The 26,437-nt window shown below is 41.1% G+C and overlaps 1 protein-coding gene across 1 annotated transcript; it reads left to right on the forward strand.

Moving 5' to 3' along the window:
• The first annotated feature begins 4,169 nt into the window (after positions 1 to 4,169).
• ATP6V1C1 (ATPase H+ transporting V1 subunit C1) lies at positions 4,170 to 26,303 on the forward strand. Its single transcript, XM_052704759.1, has 13 exons — positions 4,170 to 4,300; positions 8,725 to 8,906; positions 11,389 to 11,456; positions 12,529 to 12,614; positions 12,931 to 13,025; positions 17,376 to 17,467; positions 18,459 to 18,557; positions 19,881 to 19,949; positions 22,563 to 22,655; positions 22,739 to 22,832; positions 23,298 to 23,395; positions 24,447 to 24,573; positions 25,707 to 26,303. Exons 2-13 carry the CDS (start codon positions 8,775 to 8,777, stop codon positions 25,800 to 25,802), a joined length of 1,149 nt encoding a protein of 382 aa, XP_052560719.1. The 5' UTR covers positions 4,170 to 4,300; positions 8,725 to 8,774; the 3' UTR covers positions 25,803 to 26,303.
• Positions 26,304 to 26,437: the final 134 nt, after the last annotated feature.

Consider the following 26,437-nt stretch of genomic DNA (forward strand, 5'->3'; position numbering starts at 1 on the left):
TGAGATTTGTTTGCAATGATTCAAGGATATTATTACCATAAAACATACAGCAGAAAACAACTGAGTACAAAAAGACCCACTACAGTTCTCCTTTCACCAACGAAATTTTTTATAAACATATTTTTCCAGCTATAAAAAGACTGTTTGCTATTTCTTTCTAAGTGTGCATAAAAATACCCCTGTCAGGCCACGTGGAGCAATGATATGGTAAGTATGTTTATAACAAATATTAGTGAACATATCTGTTTAATCTACCATATACTCACTCATATCACAACATCTCTGGTGTTAAATATTAGTCCTTTCCTGCGTTCTCCATGATACCATTAACAATTAGTGCGTGCCAGGCTTGGGTTTCTCATTGTGCATGCTGAAGCTCACTCTGATTGTGATTAATCTGAGGGTGCTAGTATATTGATTCTGTGATTTGTGTTAATTCTTTTTTCCATTTTTGTTGTTTTATTTCCTAGTGAAGAGTTACAGATTTTCTATGGGCCTGGCCCCACCCACTTGACTCTCACCCACTGGATATCTATAAGCACTGATGAGACTCCCTGTCTGTCTTCTCTTCTCCAGGCTGAACAGTCCCAGGTCTCAGCCTTTCCTCATAAGGAAGGTGCTCCAGGCTCCTCATCCTCTTTGCAGCTCTTTGCTGGACTCTTTCCAGTAGTTCCCATCTATCTTGTACTGAAGAGCCCAGAATTGGACACAAGAATCCAGATGTGGCCTCACCAGGGCAGAGTAGAGGGGGGATCACCTCCCTCAGTGTACTGGCCACGCTCCTCTTGATGCACCCCAGAATACTGCTGACCTTGGCTACAAGGGCCAACCTGTTATCCACCAGGGCACCCAGGTCCTTCTCCACAGAACTCCTTTCCAGAAGGCCATCCCCTAAATCCATATCAATGCCCGTGGCTACTCCTCCCCATGCTTTGAACTCTACACTTGCCCTTGTCGTATTTCATCAAGTTCCTCTCTACCCAGCACTCCACCTGTCCAGGTCTCAATGAATGGCAGCACAACCTTCTGGCATGTCAGCCACTCCTCACAGCTGCAGATCAGCAGCAAACTTGCTGGGTGGGGGGCACTCTATCTCTTCATCCAGGTCCCTGATGAAGATGTTGAACAAGACTGTTGCCATTGTACAGGTTAGAAATGCTTGCTATTTCTCCGTGCTTAACAGTGTAATTCACTGACTTTTCTGTTTATTCACAGAGGTTAATGCCAACTTTCCATCTGATATCTTAGAGCTACGGATAATTAAAAAAAAATCTTATCTTGTTCCAAAAATAACATAGCTATTGACTTGCCTTTGCTAGCTAGTATCAGTATATGGCATATGTTGCCATATTCGCACAAAATAACTTGGAATAATAATGAGAAAATGTACTTATTTCTAAGTACACAAGAGTTTCTACTGAAAGCTGAATGAATGTTAATAATTCAGCCACTAAGAAATAATTCTTGCTGCAATTTGGTACTCAAACATCTAAAAATAAATTGGCAAACTTTTAAAGTGGGTGAGCTTCTTTTTTACTATATCATTTCAGAGTATGCGTTTTTTTTGTTTGTTTGTTTGTTTTTTGACTGATGTGAAAAATGTATGTCTAAGAAAATTCTACCAGTTTAGGTACATCTAGGATATTATGAATGGCTGCGGGCAGCTCCATGATGAGACTAGATTTAGAAGCCTCTACTGATTGAAGAACAACATGATGGAAGGCTGACTTGCCCCATTAGGAGCTGTTTCACAACATTTATGCTTCAAACTTGACTAAGAAATTTGGAGCAGCGAGGTCTACAAATATTTACAAGGAAGAAGACCACTTGTAGAATAGGAGCCTGGATTTGCTCCACAGAGTTCATAGGGCTGGGACTATGTGAAGTCACATTTTTGGTATCTGTTATCACGGCCGTGCTTTCTCTGTGTTGCCAGTGGAAGGGAGTTCTCCTATATTCATTTGCAGCTACAGGATGGCTCTAAATTGTGCATACTTGAGAAAAAAAGGAAAAGAAAAAAACAGGAAAGAATAATTTGGTTCATGAAAACCAAGAAATCACCAAAGTAGCTTGCTTTTTGTGCATGGCTCCTGGTTTCTCTAAATACTGTTGTGATTAAGATAATAAGCAGTTTGAAACAGCAGAAGGAATTCACTTCTTAAGTACTGCAGCAATCTTCAGCATGCTATTTTTTTCTTAGAAATTACACTGTGAAGTGATAAAGAGGAGTTTTAGGGCCAGAATAAAACTGCAATGGTTTTTCTCTAAAGCTGTCTTTTCCCAGTGTCTCCCAGAAGGCATATTGTGTTCTTTTCCAACTCTTTTACTGTAGGACAGAAGCAATAAAGCAATTAAGTACACATATGTGGTGCTCAGGGACATGATTTAGCAGGGAGTTGTTAGAGTTAGGGTAGTATGGTTAGGTTGTGGTTGAACTCGATGGTCTTTAAGGTCTTTTCCAACCTGAGCAATTCTATGATTCTATGATACACTACAAGTGTTCAGAGAAGGGCAATGAAGGTGTGAAGGGTCTGGAGCACAGGTCTTATGGGGAGCAACTGAGGGAACTGGGATTGTTCAGTCTGGAGAAGAGGAGGCTCCGGGGAGCCCTTATCCTCTATAACTGCCTGAAAGTAATCTGTGGTGAGGTGGGAGTCGACCTCTTCTCCTGGATACAGTGACAGGAGTGAAAGCTGACAGCCTCAGATGAACCAGGGGAGATTCAGTTTGGATATTAGGAAAAATTTCTTCCCAGAATAGTGGTGAGGTATTAGAAAGGCTGCCCCATGGAATCACCATCAGAAATGCGGAGATGTGGCACTGAGGGGCATGGTTTAGTGGGCATGGTGGTGATGGGTTGATGGTTGGACAAGATGATCTTAGTGGTCTTCTACAACTTAACTATTCTATGATCCTATAGTTTTCATCAGCAAACTATCATATGTTCTAAGACTGTTTTCCAAGAGTTTATCTGACAAAGTCAGCCAGCTACAGCAAGAATGAAACCATACAATTTTAAACTGAGTATCTTTCTGTGTCCTACAGGCACAGTGCCACACAACCACAGGCAGTCAAGGCCACTCTGAGCCACATGCACGTTTCCCACAAGTTTCCCAACCAATCCCAGACTTAGGGGCAGGCATCAGCCCACTCCCAGTTACTCGCTGGCAGTGTGCAGCCTCTCCCTGCCTCACCTGGAGGCTGCAGCTGAGCACTGGGCCCATGCAGGGTCTCATGGCTGTGTGCCATACAGTGACTCTAGTTATCCAGAGCCAAGGGATGGGCACAGGATGGGACACCAAACTGCAGGATGGTCTTCCCAAACAGAATGGATGAGTTCAGACACATTTTCAGTCAATAAATGTCAATCTTTTTGTATCTCCTTCTATTTTCCTCCTCTCCCCGTAGAAATGAGACAGCCCCAGAGGCCTCAGCCAGAAGATGGCTACACCCTGCCCACCAAGCCTGAGATAAGCATGTTGATCAGAACTGGAATTGCAGTAATACGCATTTATACAGGTATGCATATCCTTCGGAATGCATTCATATACACAAGAGGGCTGCTCTGAAAGTAGTGCGTCCTCTTTTATTATGTCAGCACACAACATCAGAGGCTCATGTTGGTGTTATGGCAGTAGAGGCTGAACCTTCCTGCCAATATTGTTAGGCGTTGTTGCTGTGTGACAGATGGCAGCAGAGGAACAATCTGCCAAAATGGCGTCTGACATGGAAGTGTGTATGAAACAAAGGCATACTACTGAAATCCTCCATGCAGGAAAAATGGCACCTAGTGACATTCACTCATGCTTGCTGAACATTTATGGAGAGCAAGCAGTGGATGTGAGCACAGTGGGGCGGTGAGCAGTGTGTATTTCAGCAGTGGCGACAGCAACAGCAGATCACCTCTGCTGGTGCAGATGTTTAAAAGCACAGCATGTAAGCTCCTCTTCATTGCCTAGCAAAAATGCCTAGCTAATGATGGTGGTTGCGTAAAATACAGTGTTTTGCAGCTGAGAATTTACTGTGCTCTTTGTTACAGTTTTAGTGGAAATAAATAGGAGGCACGACTTTTGGAACAACCTCCATACACAGCAATACCCACCCGCTCTCCAGCCATCCCATCGCACTCCCTCACGGTGCCACGCCGGGTTTCGAATCCGCAGCTCGGCTCCGCGCCCCGCCCCGCTCCTCCGTCTCGTGACCGACGCTGCGGCGAGATCAGCTGACCCGGCGGCTCACGTGACGAGGCGGTGGTTGTGCGGGCAGCGCGCGGCTGCGGCGCGAGATGGAGCAGTGACGGGTGAGCGCCGCGCGGGGTGGCTGGGAAGGAGGCCGCGGCCGGGCCCGTGCGGGGTCGCCGCCGTCGTCTTCCTCTGGCCCCCGAAGCCGCGGCCGGGCCCGGCGGGGAGGACGAAGCCGGCCGGGCCCGCGGCCTGCCGGCCTACCGCCGGCGGTTGCGCTCGCGGCTCCCGCCCCCGGGGTCGGTCGCAGGCGCTGCGTACCCGGGCTTCGGAGCGGGCGGCATTGGGGCGGCCGCTGCCTGTACCGCTTCGCACCGAGGGACCGCGGCTCGGAGCCTTCCCTGCCGCCGCGGCTCCTGCCTGTGCTGCTTGGCGCTGAGGGCCGCGCGCCGGGCGTCGGCCGTGAGTTCTGGGAACGGGCGCAGAGAAGCGGCGTGGCGGGGCTCAGGACTGCCGGCCGGCCTGAGCGCTGCTGAGGGAGGTTTGCGCTGAACGGGAAATACGGTGCCTTCACTTCCCTCTCCTGCATCGTTCTTGAGAAACGCAGCGCGAATTCTGTTCTGACATGGCCTGTGTTTCCCATAGTTGAGGTGTGCGTTCAGGGGCTTTGTTGCTGACGTTGGAGCCACTTTTCTTTGGAAATCCATTCCGAACAGAAATTAAGCAATCTCAATTACAAGTAGCAACACGAGAAACATTAAAAATGCTTCAGTAGCTGACATCAGCTGGATATAGCAGCTGGGGCTCAAAACTGATACTGTGGAAGAAAACTTAAGGGAAAAGGAGTACTTCAAGAGTATTTTAGAAATGAGCTGTGCTTATTTGGCAGGCACAGCACATGGCAGTGTGGTTATGTTACCTGGGCCTCTTTACGGTGGTGTATGGAAGGCTTTATTACCCATCAGAGTTCTGCTGCAGGCATGGTTAGGTGAAGGCATCGAGGAATTCACAGAGTGCTGTGAATCTGAATTGAGAGAAGTGTGTTCTTGTGGATTTGTGGTATTATGGCCTTACAGGTGAGAGCTGCATTCTTTGTGAGTGCTAAGCAAGGTGAGGTCAGGTCGATATTACTGATGGTTACAGTGGTTACTGCAAGATGGGGTTACTTTATTTTCGTGAACTTTTAAGATACCGACACTCCAGGTGATCGTTATGGGAGTAGGAATTTCGTGACCTACTAGTATTATAAGAACTGCTGTCACCAGCTCAGTCCTGTGCAAACTTTAGATGTTTACTTTAGATGTTAGGCAGAAATTCTTTACTCAGAGGGAGATGAGACGCTGGCACAGCTGCCCAGAGAAGCTGTGGATGCCCCATGCCTGAAGGTGTTCAAGGTTAGGTTGGATGGGGCCCTGGGCAGCCTGAGTTGGGGACTGTCAACAGAAGGGAGCTGGAACAGGATGGACTTTAAGATCCCTTCCATCCCCAGATATTCTGTGATAAAGCTGAAACTCCAGAATCTGTTCTCAGAACTTCCATTTAAGTCCAACTTCTGAAAGTTCATTGTGGTCTATAGAGAAATTTTTGCTTAAATTTTCTTTCTTATGTTTCTGACTTAATTAGTTAAGACTTTTTGTTTTTTTTTTTTTTCCCCAGCTGTATAGCAAACACTTCTTGCTAAGCTGGCCAGAAGATAGAGTGACATCTCAAAAAGTCTTTCATTTCTTGACAGGTAGTTTTATTGGTGCTCAGCAGAATTAGGACTGTGATTCCTACCTGCTTAGAATCACAGTGGCTGTAGTACTGAAATAACAGTGTTAAGAAGATTTGAAAGTTTGATTAAATGTGTTGGTGCATTGAATGGTCTAAGCTGATAGATTTGTGTGGTGGACAGTTCCATCTAGGAATGAGGTTATCTGTTTATAAATGTTTCTGCTTTTTATGAGTGTGCCTCAGAAATAATAGGAATAGCAAAAATAGCTGACAGTAATTAGGTGAGACAGTGCTATGACAGCTTGCACTCAGTGGTATGTCACAGAGCAGTGCCAGTCATGGAGGTACGAGTTGTAAGCCCTAGTTCTCATCGGCTCTTACTGCTGTTTCTCAGTTTTGTACTTGCTGGATTCTTGGCTTTCCTCTGGGATTGTTGTTCCAGAACATGAAAGCAGACAAGTTTGGTAATCTTTGACCGGAATGATCTCGAGGCTTCCAGTGTGCAGATTCCAACTGACCTAAAGAGAGAATAAATTCACTACAGCGGTGGATCTCAAGGAAGGCTTTATGTATGTCTGTAAATATATATATAAAATATATATATACACACCATTATTTGCAGTTCTAAGGAGTAAAATAGTAATTTACTTAAAATTAAAATAAAGCTGTCTACATTCTTGCATGCTCTGAACACTTGGTATTTCCTGCTTTATTCTCTGGTGCTCTTTAAGTGTAACAGCACTTCTCCTTTTTCCAGTTCTTGTTTGTTGTTCCCTAGTTCTGATTGCAAATTTCATTTTCCTTATGTTGAGCAAATATGGGAGCAAGCATGTAAAATTCTATGAAGCTTCTCTGCCTCGTGTCTATTTGGAAATATATCTGGCCCCGTAAAAAAGCCCCACTGTTCAGACTAGTCTGTGTAACTGACTGGAATAGTGCCAAGCTGTCAGTCTTTCACCCACGTCGGATAATTCTCTGCTCTGCTGAGGTGGCTGGGATGGGGAATGGGCTGTTAGAAGTGGAGCAGTGCTTCAGGAACAGCAGTCCTGCAGAGGAGAAGCATTATTACCCAGCTCTGTGGTTACTGGGAGCAATAGCTGCTCCACTTGCCACAGTTGTTCAACTCAGCAGTCAAGATCAATTCATTTTCCCTTCAGGTATTAAAGAATTATGAAGTGCTCTTGTTCTTGTTTTTTTAAGCAAGGGAAAAGATTTGCCAAAGTCTGTCAGGTGTTTTTAACTTTGTAGTAGATTTGTCTTGATTTGAAATTGAAATGGTTAATCTTTGAAAACCGTCTTTAAAAGGCCAAAAAACTAATTGAAGAGATCATTCTTTGCAGTGGATTGGTTAACATCCAGAAAAAAAATCGTCTAGATTTTTTGACAGTGTTTTTCTTTTTCAGTCTCTAACACAATGAATGAGACAAACTCGTGGTGAACATGTAACTGTTTCCTTAGATGACATGTTCTATGGAAACTTCAAACATTTTCCTTACGATGTATTTATATTTTTAATGGAAAGCTTGAGAACGCAGTGTTCCATCTGTTTTTCTGAACAAAAGCCTTGGGCTTCTGTGTTATGACTCTTCTGCCTTCTACAAGTGCTTTGCTGCTGCCATCTGAACTGGTTCCTCTTATTTATCCAACATTCATTCCGAAGCCTCTTCAAGCCCTGCTGTAACCAACTCCCAGCGAAAACCAATCTAACGATTAAACACTTGAGTGCACGTGTAAGCTGCGGCCATGCCTCCTTGTGGGGTGAAGTTGGCTGTAAACTTGGTGGTGTTTTTTATACGGTCAGTGTTCATTGAAGCATGAGGATAAGTGAAGTGCCATGTATTCACTAAGCTTAGTGTGTGTTAGGGAAGATAATGCATGTAAGTGATCAAAATAAGAAAAACTCTTGTCCCATTCCAAAGCGCTGGTTGCAGACCCCCCGTGGAAGCCCGTTGGTACGGTTAGTGTTTCCCTAAGCAATCCCTGTAAGATAATTTGTGTTTAGTACATGCACTCTCTGTGATGATATTAGTATGATCTTATTGAAGATCTGTGATGAGAGCAAGGGTACCAAGGGTAAAAGAGCTCTCCTTCATGTTGAAATGAGTGTCTACATAATAGGGTAATATGTTCATAGAATCACAGAATGATTTGGGCTGGACGGGACCTTTAAGATCATTTAGTTCCACCCCTTGCTATAGGCAGGGACACCTCCCATCAGACCAGGTTGCTCACAGCCCCATACAGTCTGGCCTTGAAAGCCTCCCAGGAAGGGACATCCACAGCCTCTCTTGGCAACCTGTTTCACCGCCCTCACAGTAAAGAATTTCTTTGTAATATCTAGTCTAAATCTGCCCTCTTCCAGTTAAAGCCATTTCCCCTCATCCTGTTATTACACACCTTCATACAGTCCCTCCCCAGCTTTCCCATCGACTTCCTTCATGTACTGGAAGGCAGCTATCAGATACCCTCAAAGCCTTCTCTTCTCTAGGCTGAGGTGCCCCAGCTCACTGGTTTACTGGGTCTATTTTCAGTTAGATTGCATGTGATCTTTTGTAGGAGTTGTAGGTGTTAATGTTGCAAACTCAGTCTTTAATGTGTGGGTTGGGCAGTTTAAAAAGACTGCAACTGTGCAAATGTGTAAGACAGTGAAAGAATTTCTGTAAGACAGGAGAAGAATATGGAACCAGGTGAATAATGTCAGTAGAATCTCATCTGGTGGCTAGGGCTGCACTACGGTTACATGGAACAAGAGGTTTTTCTTCAGGCAAAGCTTTAAATCGGAACTAATGGCAGATATTCTTTCCTTCCCAAACTCATTTTTTCCTGCCAGCATCTTGACTCTGTCTTGAGAAGCAGAAGCGTCACGATAGAGATACAGAGATGACTGAGTTTTGGCTGATTTCAGCTCCTGGGGAAAAAACCTGTCAACAGACATGGGAGAAACTACATGCAGCAACTACAAAAAATAACAATCTCTCAACTAATTCCAAGTTCAATATTCCAGACCTGAAGGTAGGTAAGCTCCCTGTCACGTGCAGGAAGTACATTTGTTTCGTAGTGCGTTTGCTTTTTTTTCCTAAAACTGTAGGCGATGAATACTTGGAACCTTGTTAGAAAAATAAACAGCTGATGTCTCTTGGAGTATGTGTGGATCCAAAAAATTAATTTAGACAATCAATTATCTTTTTATCTGGAAGCCTAGGATGAAAATTCTTCACTCTAAGTTTTAAATGCTCAGCAAGCTGCTCTTTCAGAGAATACAGTTTTTTTTTCCAGGAAAAACAATCTTGATCTCCTACTGCCAGCAATTGGACAGAGAAGAAAATTAACTTTGGAAATTAAGGTGTAAATGGAGACATGTGATTTGAGTGTTCAGATGAGAGTTTTCTTTGATTTTTATTTGTTTCACTTCTGAATTGTCTTTTCTGACTGTGAAGCGATGAAATAGGTTGATTTAAAACAAGGGAGATGATCAAGCAGCAGATGTCTTTATGTTCAGAAGTAGCATTCTTTAGGTAGATTAGTGATTATGTCCAGCTGAGCATTCCAGTGTGACCTGCCAGTATGTTACAGAGAAGAGGAAGAACGCTTTTTCAACTATTTCTGTAAGAAGGAAAGAGGGTTGTTCCTCTAAAAGCATGTTTCTCTTGGTTAACTGCTATTACCAGGGATGAGAAAGGGTAGGAAGACAGCATGTTAAAGAAAAAAGGTCTACCTGACACCTGGATGCTTCTTGAACAAAAAGAATGGTAAGCTCAGTTTAACTTCTTAGAACTGTAAGATTAGCAAAAATGAAGGGCAAAAATGCCACCCCTGTCTATCTGTACACGAAATGGTTCAAGTGGGGTGATGCTTCATCCTGTCTCCACTAGGGAATGGACCCAGAGCACCCAGTGCTTTACTGCTTCTTTTAAGAGAATTGTCCATTTGCCAGGTTAACATTCACTTTTAGACCATCCTGAGTTATTTCAGAATATGAATGAGTAAAGGTGTGATGAGGGCCTTTGGCAAATGTCAGTCTTCTCCCCAGAGGAGGTGAGGTGCCTTGGTGGTGAGTCAGGATGACGTTCAGCTTGTAAGCTGCCAACAGTATTTAGAAGAATTAATACTAAAAACTTATGTGGCCATTATGGCTATTAACATTTGTTTTCATTTCTCTTCTTGCATTTCCTATGAACTAAAATTATTCAGACTCTGTCCCTTTTAAGAATATTCTTTATATACAGTGGGACATAATCTGGCTTCTGTGTATCTAGTAAAAGTATGCTAGGACTGACATCCTTTAGTGAATGCTTGTTATTGGAAGCAGTCTCCACTGAACAGCAGCTGTATTACTCAGGGACTTATTTGTGCTGTAAATGTAAATGTAAATGAGTAGTTAAGACATTAGCTTCCTTATTCTTGCTGTAGCTCAGAAGAAGGTGAGTCTGGGAAAGATGTTATGATGTTGCTTAAGTAGTTGTTCTCTTTTCTGCTTCAAGGCTGTAGAAAACAGGAATTGGGCTAAGATGAATAGTCAGATCTGTGAACGGAATAAAGATACTAGACTGAAAGATACTATCATCTTTGCCAGATGGAAGATTTGATTTCTGCATAATAACAGTCTAGCAAGAAACATAAGCGAGTAGCTGAAACTTTGGAGTTTGAGAGTCATCTTTTTGTAGATAGGCCCTATTTTTATTGAACAGAATGAATAAATGTGTCTGTGCTTGAAGCAATCCTAAGAAACTCTTATAACGTGACCAACTCAAAACAAAATCTCTCTTCGGCTGTTAAACTTGAGCATTACAGGGTTTTTTGTATCTTAAACCTGTTTGAGGTTTGTGTAAGAACAAACTAAATCATGGAATACTTAACTACTGTGCTGTAGTCCTCATGCTTAAATTGTACTGAGTCTGAAATAGTCATCCATGACCCTAAAGGGTGTATCTATTGCTCTAGACTATTGTATGAGTTTTGGGAAGAAAGTGTTCTCTACTGGGGAGTGGAAGAAAGTAAAAGCTTGTAGACAATCTAAAAATATTTCATTACTCTGGGTACAGAAAGTCTTAGACTCTTGTTGGCCAGACTGCTGCAGAACTATTGAATCTTGTGCGTGCTCAAAGTTCTGCTTGCTTCCGGCGCAGAGATGCCCAATTACAGAAATTTCAGACTTGATGCAAAGTAGTAAATAAAATGCTGAAGCAAGAGACTTGTGGAAAATGCAGCCAATTCTTAGTGTAAAAGTTGGTTTAATATGCTCTGCAAGGCTAGAATGCTAAAACAGTGTGCCAGGCTACAGCGAGTTAGATCTAGTGCCGCTGAACTTTAGGGATATCTTAGGCATGCAGAAGAAAGCGTGACTTTCTTAGATTAACAACTCTGAAATATTGGAGTGCTGTATTTTATGTAGTTCTGCAAAGCTGCCTGTTGAGGAGATTTGGCTTTTATTGTCATCTGGTTTTCTTTGTAGGCTTGCATACAAGTGCTAACACGCTGTGATCTTTCCTTCTAGGTTGGCACGCTGGATGTTTTGGTTGGTCTGTCAGATGAGCTGGCTAAGCTGGATGCATTTGTGGAGAGGTAACATTTTATTTTTACTAATGTGCAAAATATTAGAGCAGTTATGTTGACACTTTACCAATCCATAATGATGCATGGATTGTTTTCATCTTTTTTGTTTTAGTGTTGATCTTCTTAGCTTACTGAAATCTTAGCTTGTTGACTCCCCATAGAAGATGCTTTTTTTTCTAGTAACTTACTTGAGGGGGAGTGAAGAATCCAAACTTCTTATGGAATAATGGGACATGATGTATGGATGAAAGATGGTTCTCCCTGTAATAGTGCTGTGCATTGCCAGATCCTGGAGAACTGTTAAGAATTGAACCTGATGGCTGCAGAAAATGACAGTGCAATTGGGTAAAACATGTTCTTCTAGTATAATAGAATACTGTTTACAGGCTTCAGGAAGGTTCCTAACCCACAGAGGTGATTAAACAACATTAAGTCTTAAAACTGTCAATTTTGAAGAAATTAATGGTCCTTTGAAAGTGATGTTGAGCAAACAAAATTACATAGCCAGAATCTGTGGAGCCATCTTCTGTTTCAAGGAGAGAATTATTAAGTAGTTGTGTTTAAGTTATGTTAGATTACTCGGTTGTTGCCAGCATGGCACGTGAGCAATAGTGAACATTGCTTTTCTAGTGGGGAAAACAGGTCTTGTACCTCAGATCTCATGAGGCATAGAGCTGGAATTTCTCTGTAGTTCTTCAGTTATCTTTGGTATCTTGTCTCAGTTGCCTTTAATTTTTTGTTAGTTATGGGCTTGTACCTCACAATCTATTTTGAGAGAGGAGTTAAGATTTTGAAATTACAGACTTGAAGGTTGGGGTGTAGCAGAAAGTAATGTCACCTTGTTGAGAACTGATGAATTGCAACACTAGAAAAGAATTTTTAGAGAATTCTGACGTGTATTGGAGATACTGAGCACGGTTTGTGCTCTTGGAAAGCTAATATGTAAAACAACTAACACTTTGTTTTTGATCCAATCTCTTAATTCTTTTCTCAGGCAATTTCAGATCAGCTCTATGAATGGAGTTAATCAAAATGGCAGTTTTTTTCCCTCTTATTTATAGCTTAATCTTTCATTTTTCAGTGTCGTAAAGAAGGTGGCGCAGTATATGGCTGACGTTTTAGAAGACAGTAAAGATAAAGTTCAGGAGAATCTTCTGGCTAATGGAGGTAAAGTGTTAACAATAACATGCATCGTAAAAGGAGTGGGAGGGAAGGAGGTGATCCAGATATGTTCTGCTGCTTCTCTTTGATGGTCTGAAAGCCTAGTTTAGGCACGGAAGTAAGTTTTCCTATGAGTCATTTGCCATGGAAGAAATGATAGGATCCAAAAAGGCAAGTAATTATAGATCTGCATATGAAATACTCACATTGCAAGGCCCTTTGATCCTTTGGGGCTGTCATCACTAGTCTCTGAAGGAACATAAAGGTTGCTGATCATTGTAAACAATATTGTCTGTCTTAAAGTCCTCCTTTATCGCTTCAGTTGACTTGGTCACATATATAACAAGGTTCCAGTGGGATATGGCCAAATATCCGATAAAGCAATCATTGAAGAATATTTCAGAAATTATTGCAAAGGTAAGATTGTTTGTTTTATAAAGCTTAATTGACCTTTTGTTATTTGATGCACAATGTGATGTTCAGAGCTTGTTTCTAGTTTGCCCTCTTCATTCATCTTTGAGAGTAGTAGCAAGCCTGTAATAGCAAGACGGGGAGCAGGAACTGGAGACTGCGCTCACTGAAGGCCACAAGCTGTCCCTCTCTGCTGTTTTTATTTCCTAAGACCATGAATTTAACAAATAGCTAGCAAATTATTTCACTTGCTATCTAATTTTTTGCTGTACTAGCTTTACACTTGTCTGATGTTATCGAATGTTGTGAACTCTTAACATTGAAGTCACAGCATTTATTTACCTTCTGGAAGCCACAGTGCCCAGCTGTGAGGTGAAAACTGAGCCTTCAATGTAAGAAAAGCTCATCTCATTGTTGTGGTTGTTTTCTTTCTTTCTCTTCATGCTGGTGAAGTGTTCATAATGTTGCAGATTTCATTTATACTTGTTGTGAGCATGAGATCTTGAGTACCAAGTTACTGCATTAGAATGGTGAAAGAGTTTTCTGTGAGCTATTCTTGCTTTAAATATCTTCTGAGTTTTTCCAGTTTCTTTTCTGTGTTTTGTGATCTTCAAACAGCTCTGGAGATATTTGCATTGGTAAGATGTGTAACCAAGAATAAAAGTGCAGCAGCTGCTCTGGATACCTTTGAGAGAGTCTTTGGTGTTGGATATGTGGATGCAAGAACTGGGAGGAGTTGCATGTCAGTTCTGGCAGGCTGATGCTTTGCACTAACTGCAGATTCCTTTTGCAAGTTTCTTTCCTGAAACTATTTAAAATTTTTGCAGACACTATAAAGTCTTAGTTACATTCTCACTCATTATTAACACTTTAACTTTGATACATTCTTTGACGCTGTTGCTATGTTGCTATGAATTTGCACCTGAAATTATGTTCAGTAACGTAATGATTCCTGGAAAACATCTGGGTGTGATGTTACGTGGTGGGAATAAGGACTGAATTATGACTTTAAGATTTACATGTTAAAATATCCCACGCATTTAAAATGTGATACTATCTAAGAACCTGAGTGCTTGCTTCTTCACAAGGAGCTGAAAGTGAGTGTTTCATTTTCATACCTTACTGCAGGTACTTGAGAGAGCAAGTATGAAGTTTAACTTGGGAGAAGAGAAACTCGTTTTTTGTAGCAGTTAAGTTGGTTGAGAAAGCCACAAAGAACTTGAAGGGATGATACTGTTTGTTGAAATATTTTCAAGGATTCAGTGCATGTTTTCCTATGTCCTAGAGCTTGCTAGATAAATTATCTGCTTGTAACAAAGCTGGGCTCCAGAAGCTGGACTTTAAATAACACCTCACTGAGTTGTTACAGTGGATGCAGAGGAAAACATCTGCTCATTTGCTGGAGTTCTGCCTGAAATTGGCATCTTTAGGTTGCTTTTTCTCTGAGTGATTTTCTGTACCTCTCTCCTTGATAAACTGTTATAGCAGCACCGTGAGTCTACCTCTCTTATTTGTGTTCAGTTTTGGGCCCCTCACTACAGGAAAGACATTGAGGTCCTGGAGCGTGTGCAGAGAAGGGCAACGAAACTGGTGAGGGGTGTGGAGCACAAACCTTATGAGGAGCGGCTGAGGGAGCTGGGATTGTTCAGTCTGGAGAAGAGGAGGCTCAGGGGAGACCTCACTGCACTGTACAACTTCCTGAAGGGAGGCTGTGGTGAAGAGGGGTTTGGCCTCTTCTCCCAGGCAACGAGCAGGACACGGGGCAATGGCCGCAAGTTGTATCAGAGGAGGTTCAGGTTGGACATAAGGAAGAACTTCTTCTCTCAGAGAGTAGTCAGGCACTGGAATGGCTGCCCAGGGAGGGAGGTGGTGGAGTCACCGTCCCTGGCAGTGTTCAAGAGGCGTCTGGATGACGTGCTGCGTGATATGGTTTAGTACTAGTGGTGGCAATGGTGATGAGACGGTTGGACTGGATGATCTTATAGGTCGTTTCCAACCTTGTGATTCTTGTGATTCTTGTAAGGATGTTCGTGAACTTTCTGGTTCTTTACTGAGAGAGTGGTGAGGTGTTGGAACAGGCTGCCCAAGAGTTGTGGATGCCCCTGTCGCAAGGCCAGGTTGGATGGGGCCTTGGGCAGCCTGGTGTAGTATTAAGTGGGGAGGTTGGTGGCCCTGCCTGTGAAGGGGGGGTTGGAGCTTCTTCATCCTTGAGGTCCCTTCCAACCCTGGCCATTCTGTGATTCTATGAATTCTTACAGCGAGACAAAGTTTGAAACATGGCTCTTGCCAGTGTTACACTCCAGTGTATTTTCAAGAGTCCTGCTGTGATGTTGAGGTGTGCAGCTCTGCATTTTCTGGTAGTTCAGAAGGAGGCAAAGCTGATTCTTTTTTATGGTAAACTCCAGTCAGTGCAAGTTTTCTTTTAAAAGGCTACTGACTTTACAACTGAGAGTGGTTAAAGGATTGACAACTGGAAAGTAATGAATGGAACTGCTTGATAAAGAAGTTTGGTATCAGCTGTTTTTGATTTGTCATTAAGCAATGTGCTTTCCACAGTTGTTGAAAGTTTTGATTGTTGAAAAGCGAAAGGGGGAGGCTGCCAGTCTGGGAAGATATCCAAATGCACCTGCTTCATGCTTCATAGTATCTGATGCTTTTTCCCTAATGCTGGCTTCTAGCTGTGAACATGTTAGTGCTGTTTCTTGTGGTATAAAAAAGTTGTCATGAAGAGATGTGCTTTGTAATGGCTGCCAGAATGTTCCTCACACGTCGTTAAAAGTGATATCAGTCAAAGGATCTAAGTAGCTGTAAGTAGCTGGTATGTTTAAAGCACAAGCTCTCTTATTTCAGAGTATTTTGTCTAAAGCATTGCTGTGTATCTGCAGAGGTGCGACCTGTTCACCTGTTGTTGAATGAAACTGCCAGGGTGTTGATGCTTTAACAGCTTCTTCCTGGTACAGACGAGTGAACCTGTGTTACCATGAACAAGGTTGCTATGTAACAAAGTGACATACTTTTAAGAGGTCTGCTTTGTAGAAATGAAGTTTGAGTCCCCAAGTTGAAGTGCTGTTTGTAGTATGCCGAAGTGCTGTATGCAGGCAGATGTTTTGTCAGCAGTCTGGGTGCAAATAAAAGGAGAGGCTCTTAGCTTTGTGCTCAGATGCATGCCCCTAGCACTTCTCATATGCTTGTTCCTATGTACTGTGGAGGAGGGAGGAGGCAGTGGTGTGAAGCCAAAGCAGTACTGCTCCAAGTTCTTACAGTTAGCCAACTGTTCACTAAGTGAACTTGAAATATTTTACTGCGTAGGGTAGGTGCTGATTGAAGTATGACTGCATGCTTACAAGCTACTTACTGCTTAATTTGTTTTGTTCTTCAACTTGCTGCCAAATTACCCAGCTGGGCCAGTAGTACTTGCTTAGACAAATGTTTGAAGTAAATTGGATGTTTGTCTGAAATACTGTTTATCTGTCTACCCTGAGGCTGGACCTGGGCAGCTTCAGGCATTCCAAAGTATATAAGCTCTTATTAAATGTAGAAAATATTTGTAAAACAGATTTTCCTTTATGTCTGTAAGCCAATGCCAATATGTAAAATTGCAGCATAGAAGTTCGTGAAGGGAAGTGATGATAGGATGCGTTGTATATTCCTTTGAAAAATACGGAAAATGGGAAATAAATGATTGGGGGAAAAGGGGGTAACATTTAAAGCTGTAAATAGTAATGGCCACTGGGAGTCAGGTATGTGAAATATTTTGTTGATGCTCTGTCTTTCCAAATGAACAATGCTGTCCTTCTCAAAGAGAAGTACAAGTGAAAACATGCACTGAGCAGATATAGTCTCTTAAGTGGTAGGTGATGTGAAGCAGTAATGCTTTGTGTCACTTAATTCTTGCTTTCCTACACATAAGACTGTACTGTTGTTCATGTTATTAAAACTCTAGCGGGAGAAAAGTGTAAGAATAGAGGAAGCAGAGGAAGGAAATGATGTTCAGCATTTGCTAGTAAATTTGTGTTACACTGTGAAGGTGATCTTAAATGCTCTGTCTGCTGAGCTTGAGGGTGGCAACACAGTAAGTAGTGGAGTACTGATCAGCTGGGAGCAGTAGCATGTCCAGTTGACACTACTAATCCAGAAGAGGATGTGTAATTCTTACTGTTGGCTCATTTTCTTTTATAGATGTTATAACCTAAAATATCCTGGGTTTCAAGTGAAGCTCTAGAGAAATAAGCATTTTATCTTGTGTGTTTTTTTTCATCGAGCTCTTTCTGGCAGATAAAGGATCTATGTTTTAAAATTAAGAAATTGTTATTTAAAAAATCAGTTCCTGAATTACTTTTTTACTTAATCTTAAAGGGAGTAAACCAGATTGACAATGATCTTAAAGCAAGAGCCTCGGCGTACAATAATCTAAAAGGGAACCTTCAGAATTTGGAAAGAAAGAATGCGTAAGTCGTATCTGTTGTTTGTTGCTGATGTGTGAAGAGGTTGTTAATGTATTTTTGAGGCGTTTGTCAATCTTGAACAATGGCTGTCATAGAACCAGTATTTATTACCAGCTGACTTGCTGGTAACAGCTCACTTGTGATTGGCAAGTGCTTGTGAAATATCCAAAAAGCATGTATAAATTGCTTATGCATTTGGGAGAAGTTCGCTGTTAAAGTGGTGTGTTGCACTGCTGTATTCATGTCTAGCTGAACAAGGAAGGCTTTCTCCTTACTCCAGTTCTTGCTGTAAGCATCTCAATGTCAGTGGGTTTCTTCCATCAAAATTAACAAGCAGAGGGACAGGTGTTGCATAAATGCAAGAATGCAATAAAAAGAGCTGCATGCTGCTGTCAGGTACATGTGATTATTCAAATACAGTCAAGATACAGTAGTTCTAAGAATGGCGGATTAATTTGACTTAGCACTGCCATTATTATTAATGACTGTTTTATGATTGAGTTATAAATGCTTCTTGAGCCATAGTAATTTGTCAGCTAAGTCTCATAATGTCTGTGTAGGTTCTTATTCCTTAGTGAACAGGGCAATATGCCACTGCTTTAAATCTTCACTGAGGTTATGAGTGTAGGTCTGCAGCAGCTTAGTTGTAACTCTGAAGCCCCATATCGCAAATTTCATAGAGAATTGATGGTTCTTGTGGTTTTAAATCCCTCTTTAAAAGAGAATTTGGCTTCCTACGTCTGTGCGGTGTTTGGAATATAGAAATGCCGTACAGCAGTGGAGCTACTGATCTAAACAAACAAAAAGCTTCCAGTGACTTTAGACAGTGAGCTATAATGTTCATATAGAAACTTTTGCTTTGTTCTGCTAATAATGATTGCTTACGTGAAATATTTTTGGAAAATGTGTGTATTACCAGACACCAGAAACTATTGTGAATACCAGCTCAGTTTTCAAACATGCATTTACTGTGGTTGTCTTTATTTCTGTACAGGGGAAGCTTGCTAACCAGAAGTCTTGCTGATATTGTAAAGAAAGAGGACTTTGTACTTGACTCAGAATATTTGGTCACGTTATTAGTGATTGTACCAAAGTAAGTTTGTTTAACTGAAGAACAGAAGAAAATAATAAATTTTAATCAAGCAACAGATCCTACAGCTATATAATACTGTAAGAGAGGATGCCTGGAATTGCTTTGTATCTTCCTGGGTCTACTTAGGAAAACAATTGGATGCCTGTAGCAGATGAGCCCACATGCATATATTCCACTGTTCATAGGAATGCTGGGTTCTCATGATTTTATTTTAAGAAACTGCAGATTATCCTTTCGCTTCTTATCTGCCATTAGCTATGGCTATTCATGCTGTGGAAGATATCCTTATGAAATAATTACAGAGGAAAAACATGAGTTCTTTTCTGTGAGATGGCTTAATGATTGAATTATCCAGATTAGCTCTACGCTGGCTTTCACCACGTAATGAACCAAGTAAACCCTTTGCAACTTTACTCTGTGCTCTTTCAGATTGGTAGGACTGCTTTTGTACTTAGTACATAAACAGGATTGCATTGGTAAAAACTTACGTAGCGTCTAAGGTTTTCTGGGAACAGGTTGTTCCTAATCCAAAATGACAGTAGATCTGAAATAAAAGGAAAAAAAAATTATCCAAGGCAAAGTGGTAATACATATATCTTTAAAAACTTGTGAAACGAGAAAATAGCTGTGCTCTGGGCAGCCAGTTCTTTTGTCTTTGCAGTGCTAGACTGTCTTCCTGGAGCTGGGAACAAGGAGAGTTTCTAACTTGTAAAGACAGCATGTAGGGCTGTTCATCACATGAGCTAGTGGTCTCTCACTTGTGAAACTCCAATGGCAAAACAGGTCCAGTGGTTTTGCAGAGAACTGACGGTTTACCTTGTCAGTTATTTTTCTTTTACCTTTGACTTGTGGTGTTAAAAGGATGTGATCCCTTCACCACTAGCTACAGAAGGGCAGAGATTTCCAAATTCTCCAGAGTATTTTAGGCTGTTGCAGTGCTCTGGTGAACCCATTTGTAATTGCAGAAGGAGGATTCCCTTTAACTCAGAAGAGCGTAGTTGTGTACAAAGTTTGATAAACCTTGACAGTTAAGTCCATTTGATCCTCTGAGATTTATGCTGAAGGATGATTGATTTCATTGTTCCTTGATTTTAAAACAATCACATGCTTGTCAACTTATACAAAAACTGAAAGTAAAATATTTCTCACTTTTTTCGGTGTAGCTTATTTAGCAATAATTGTAAGAATTGTAAGGGGGAAACTGTTGTGTATTTCTGACAGCCTACAGCTGGGTTGGAGGATGTAATGATTAAATTTGTTTTGAAAAACTTTTTCAATTTGGATTTTTTCTAGAATAATAATCATAACCTGTGTATTTTCTAGGGTAAATTATAACGACTGGGTTAAGCAATATGAAACGTTAGCAGAGATGGTTGTTCCACGTTCCAGCAAGTAAGTTCTCAATGCAAAATCTCATGTGCTTGTATTTTACATGGTGATCTTTATCTGTAGTGACTCTGGTTAGTCTAAAACTTGTCAAAATGTCTAGCTACACAGCTTGATCTGAGTAAATCAGGCTTGACTGTGTTGTGGTTGAAGAAAAAGTTTTAAAATCTGTCTCCCTTTAGGGTTGATGAGCTACCAAACTCCTCACTTATGTGGGAAGGGAGAGTTAATCTAGTTCAGGTCAGGCATATTTTGATACACTTTGAAAACTGCTAAAAAAATCAAGAGTCAGAGATGTAGACTTTGGTCCTCTGTGCATAGTAACAAGTCACTTCTCGTGGGTTAGCGAGGGTCCCCACTGCCAGGCTGTTGTGCATAATGGAAAAAACTAAAGCCAGGATTGGGTTAATGCTGTTAAGCAACTTTCACAAACTTATTACTATGTGAAAAATACAGTCAAATTATAGGAGAAAGCATTGCTGTGTTAATTTGAACTGACTGATTGGGGTTTTGATCAGGCAGATCTGATGTTACCAGCTCTGTGCCAGGTTTCATGTTTGGGTTAGATCAGTGTCAGCCTAGTAGGAGATCTGCTGATGATTCTAAATTAATTACTGAGAAGCCATCATCTAGAGATGTATTGAGAAGAGGTTAAATCATTGTATAACGCTTGTAGTACAGCACTACAAGCAGTACAGCACTGAAGAACAGTTTCCTCAAACATTCTTCTCAAAGTGAACTCTCAAAAAAAGCATTATTATATTGATCTGGACAGACTGGAGAGTTGATAGAATCCTTAGAGTTGGAAGGGACCTTTAAAGATCATCTGCAATGAACAGGGACCTACAGCTAGGTAATGTTGCTAAGAGCCTGGTCCAGACTGGTCTTGAAAGTCTCCAGGGACGTGGCATCCACATCTCTGGGCAACCTGTTCTCAGACCTCACCATCCTCACTGTAAAAGATTTTTTCCTTATTTCCAACGTGAATCTCCCCTCTTTAAGCTTGAAGCCATTTCCCCTTGTTCCGTCGCCACAGACCCTTGTGGCAGTGGTCCTATCGCCCAGCCTTCTTCTTTCCTGTAGCTCCCCTTTAGATACTGAAGTGCTGCTGTCAGCTCAACTTGGAGTCTTCTCTGGGATGAACAGCCCCAGCTCTCTCAGCCTGCCCTTGTAGGAGATGTGCTCCATCCCTTGGATCATTTTTGTAACCCTCCTCTGGATGCACACTCCTGTACTGAGGGCTCCACATCCGGATGCAGTACTCCAGGTGAGGTCTCAGCAGTGCAGAGTAGAGAGGCAGGATCACCTCCCTCAACCTGCTAGCTGTGCTGCTTTGGATGCCATCCAGGATATGGTTGACTTTCTGGGCTGCGGGGGCACAGAGTTTCCTCATGTCCAGCTTTCCATCCATCAGTACCCCCCAGGTCCTTTGCAGCAGGGAGAAACCTGATGAAGTTGAATAAGAACAAGTGTAGAGTCTTGCACCTGGGAAGGAGCAACTGTACGCATCAATACAGGTTATGGGCTGACCTGCTGGAGAGGAGCTCTTTTGAAAAGGACCTGATTGTTCTTGTTGACAACAGGTTGACCGTGAGGCCGCCGTGTGCCTCTGTGGCCAAGAATGCCAATGGTACCTAGGGGCACAGTAAAAGGAGCATGGCTAGCAGGTCGAGGGAGGTGATCCTCCCCTTCCACTCTGCCCTGGTGAGGCCACATTTAGACTACCTGTATCTAGTTTTGGGTTCCCCAGTTCAAAAAAGACAAGAGATGTTCTAAGAGGAGTCCAGCAGAGGGCCACAAAGACGACAGAGGACCTGGAGCATCTCCCATGTAAAGAAAGGCAGAGTAACCTGGGTCTGTTCAGCCTGGGGAAAAGAAGACTGAGAGAGGATCTGGTAAACGTTTATAAATGTCTGAAGAGAGGTGGGAGATGAACGGATGAGGCCAGGCTCTTGTCAGTGGTACGTGTTAGTAGGACAAGGAGCAGTGATGTAAAACTTCAACATAAGAAGTTCCATACAAACACATAGAAGAACTTCTTTATGGTAAGAGTGTCGGAACAGGCTGCCTGGAGAGGTTGTGGAGTCTTATTCTATGGAGATATTCAAGACCCATCTGGATACCTGCCTGTGTGACCTGTTGTAGGGGTACCTGCTGTAGCATTGGACTTGATCTCTTGAGGTCCCTTCCAACCTCTGTGATTCTGTGAAAGCATAAAATAGTAAATCTAGGCATCTTCTTTAAAAAAAACACTTAGTAACACCAGCTTCCTTATTCCCTTTTTCTTTAGAACGTATGTTTAAGAATTCTGTAGTGTAAACTTTTCAGTATTAAGTCAAATCTACTTCCTTTTAGAGTAAAATGATTTTAATTTGAACCAATCCCTAGGCATATGAAGTGCTTCTGTGTGGTAAAGTGTCACTCTTTACAAAGGAAATAATTAATAATGGGTGCTAAAGCTCTTGTTACTTTCTGTAGAGGGTGTTTAATTTGGGAACTCATCCCATGTGACTATTTACAATTATGTTCCGGTCTAAGTAGCAATAAAGTACAACTTAAGCCATTGTATTTCAGGTCTTTAATGACTTGAACCTTAATTCTAACTTCATTTTTCTGTAGTGTACTCTTTGAGGATCAGGACAGTTACCTTTGTAACGTCACCTTGTTCAGGAAGGCAGTGGACGACTTCAAGCATAAAGCCCGAGAATACAAGTGAGTCTTATTTTTATGTGTTCTCTTGTGCTTTGAAGCATCTCTGGAAAGCTACTTCTGATTGTATTCACTTCCAAATGCAGATTTCTGGTCCGTGACTTCCAGTATAATGAAGAAGAGATGAAAGCTGATAAAGAAGAAATGAACAGACTGTCAACCGACAAGAAGAAACAGTTTGTAAGTCTATGCAGGCCAGTCATTGCAGAAACCTAAGATGTCTGGGACTTGTTATTGCTACATCGCGATTTCATGAGCTTGTGATTCTGAGAGAGCATTGCAGGGATGACACATCAGGTCAGCCTGCCACCTGGTTAATCTTTTCAGGGATAACGGTGCTGAGCCAAGTGTTGGTATTGCAGCTAAAAATATGTGAAATCTGAAAATGGGCAAACATTTGAATGGAATAATCAGATATTAAAATGGCCTTTTATACAGTTAGACCATAACAAGTGGGATGATGTACTGAAGAGATAACCAAGTCTTGTTAAATTTATCTTTGCTTTGTGCAAAATCACCCTTGAGCCATAATGTCAATAGCAAACTCTACCTTTAATTCGTCAGTCACACTTCAAATATTGAGTATCTGCTGAAGTGTCCTTAGTAGTCTGAAACTTTTCCTGAGGATTTTTTTCTCTTTTACAGGGGCCTCTGGTGCGATGGCTGAAAGTTAATTTCAGTGAAGCTTTCATTGCTTGGATTCATGTGAAAGCACTCCGAGTTTTTGTTGAATCTGTTCTAAGGTAATGAGACAGGCCTGAACAGAAAATTGTAGGAAGAAAAGCACATCTAGCTTGGCTTCACTTGCTTGAGTTTTGTTAATGCCACTCTTCCACAAAGGAGGAAACAGTGGAGTAGGGCAGCAAGAACAACTGTTGGTGTAGCTCTTGTTGCCAGGTGTGGAACATCTGAGGTAGATAACTTCATCTCATTCCTTCAGTGCTTTAGGGGAGTTATCTGTCCATTGTAGCAAGACATTTCTGCTGTGTTTTTTAGCTTGCTTAATTGAGCTGCTTGTAAAAAGAGCTTACTATAGCTTTTGTTTGAGTAGCGTGGATAGTTCAGAATAAAAAGTTTTGAGGCTTTGAGTAGCAGTACAGTTTGACATCTTGAAATGTGTGCTAGTACACAGTAGTTTTCTTGTTCAGTATTTTAACTGTAAGATTTCTCTTTGTTTTTCTTCATAACATCCAGAAGCATAGCTAATGAGTTGACATTGCTGTAGTAGTTCAAACAGACCTGGGTTTTTTTCAGAGCAGAAAGAACTCAGTCAGAAATCCAAAAGGTGTTTTGAAGTTAGTTTTGCTAAGACTTGTTGTCAAGGATGCCTTCAGAAAAGGCCTTGCAATCTTGCAAACCTGCAATCTGATTTGTTTTTCATAGCTGCTGCAGGGTTGTTTTGAAGGCAATCTGAAAGTAGAGAAGGCAGTTTGACTTAGTTTGAATATTGGCAGATATTTCTGCACATCTAGAAAGGTGGCTGGAATAGAAACTGGATGCTCCACCTAGTGGTGTAAAGGTAAAGGTCTTGCTAGTAAATGAATGGAAGTGTTCAAAACTTCAGGTAATGTTCTGAGAATTTTGTAAAGCACTTGGATTTTAAAAGGTGTTTTGTTATTTTAAGCTTGAAGAAGGAAGTTCTGCTTCATGTGTTACTATGTGCTGTGCAAACAGTGATATTGCAGAAATAGAAATGAGTGGACTTTCCTCATCAGCAGAAGGATTCTTTCTCAATATCAAATACATTTCATAGAAGAGAGCTTGTTTCATCTCTTGTTTGCTTAACTTCTCTAGGTATGGTTTGCCGGTGAACTTCCAAGCAATGCTGCTTCAGCCTAATAAGAAAACAATGAAGAAACTGAGGGAGGTTTTGTATGACTTATATAAACATCTCGACAGCAGTGCAGCAGCTATCATTGATGTAAGTGCTTTTGTAATTGCTTCTCTTAGGTTTATTGTGATTAAGAAAAAAAAAAAAGCTTAAAGCTTTTTTAAAGCTTAAAAAGCTTAACTTTTTTTTAACTTAAAAAGCTGCATCTCCTCACTTTCATTTTTTTCTGTGGTACAAAAACTGTCTCCATATAAAAATGCAGCTTCTGTGTTACACTTTTGCGAAGGAGATGGTATGTGAAGTTGAAACCAATGTGTTTTAAGAGCTGCCTGGTGTAGTTCTGTTTCACTTCTCACTGCATTCTTTCTTGCTACCAATGGAAGGATGTCTTGCAGAATGGATACTTATTCACATCCTCAAAGAATCAAAGAGAGTTTTGATCTGAAATTAGGCTTAGAAACTTGAATGCGTTTCCTATCTTGTTTTTGACCCTTTAAGAAATATTTAAATTATCCATTGCCTCAGGTAACAGTGGTCTTAAAATAATGAAGTGAAGTTTTCCTTAGTTGCTAATTTGTATTTTTAAGCTCATGTCATTGTTCTTCTCTGCTAACGAAATATAAATTGTGCAGATGGAGTCATCTGTTCCACTTTCATGTCTTATATTCATGTTTAAAACTGGTTTGTTGGGAGACTTATTGTACTACTTCAATTTCATATTGAAAAGCAGTGCTTTTCATAGTTAAAAATTGAGTAAAAATTATCACATAGTGAGTTCAGTTACAAAGGAAATCTTTTAGTTATATTTATTGTAATGTTTCTTCCAAAATATTTCGAGACATTTTGGTGGAGAAGGAAATGTGGGATGATTGAAGTGAGAGTTGCTAAGCTTCATGTAGCTTCTTGGATCAGTACCCTGTAACATTATTTGTGTGAGCTGGCTGAGTTCAGGCGTAGTAGAACATAACTGGAGTCCTTTCCCTTCCTTTTACTGGCAGTGTGTTTACTAACGAAATGGGTGTGAATTATTGATGCAAAGTTGATGTTAAAGTTTTGGTTCATTTTCTCAAAGTCATAACTTGTTTGTTACCTAATTTCCCATTTTCAAGTGAATGTTTAAGCTTGAAGTCTGATTGCCTTCTCAAACATCTGAATGTTTATATCAATTTCTGAGTAGGAGCCCAAGTTGTACGAGTCTAACCAGCTTCAAAACTTATTTGCAGGCAACTATGGATATTCCAGGCCTAAACCTCAGCCAGCAGGAGTATTACCCATATGTGTACTACAAGATCGATTGCAATTTACTGGAATTCAAGTAAAAATTCCCTAACGTGGCAATCCTGTGTTGGTGTGAACAAACAGAAGTGAGGTTGAAGTAATACCTTTAACACTCTGCTAACCATATGCTTGCTTCTTATGTTAGGTGAATTTTAAGCGCAGTGGTCCATCTATAGACATTTTCTTTTTAAAGGAAAGTGTAGTAACCTGCTTTTAAATAAACGTCTGTAAATGTATATTGAGAGAATTGAAGTATTTATAAACAGAGTGCTTTATTTAAGGGAAAGGTCATTCCTCTTTCATACGTGATCTGTGTTAATTCCATTCCCCACTGTTTATTAAAAAAATTGTTTACAGAAGAATAGTGTAAATGTTTATGGCCATTTTGTTTGTTTGATTTAGTAGATACATGTGTTAACATTGTTGAACTGTGATGTAAAGTATGTAAGATTGGTATGAAATTGTGCTTTCTGAATGTTGTAAAATTACAATTGAAGCACTGTAAGCACACAGGAAAAAATAAACATATGTGTGCAAATGTGTCACTTTGTTGTGCAACATCTAATTGCAGTTGGCTGTGTCTGAACCGAAGCGATGTGTTATGGCTTAAATCCAGCGCTGCATCCTGCCTGCGTTGGCACAAAAATGCCTATGGCTGAAACACAAATACTGTTAA

This window comes from Tympanuchus pallidicinctus, unplaced genomic scaffold (assembly GCF_026119805.1).
Source record: "Tympanuchus pallidicinctus isolate F22 unplaced genomic scaffold, pur_lepc_1.0 scaffold5, whole genome shotgun sequence".
Taxonomy (NCBI): domain Eukaryota; kingdom Metazoa; phylum Chordata; class Aves; order Galliformes; family Phasianidae; genus Tympanuchus; species Tympanuchus pallidicinctus.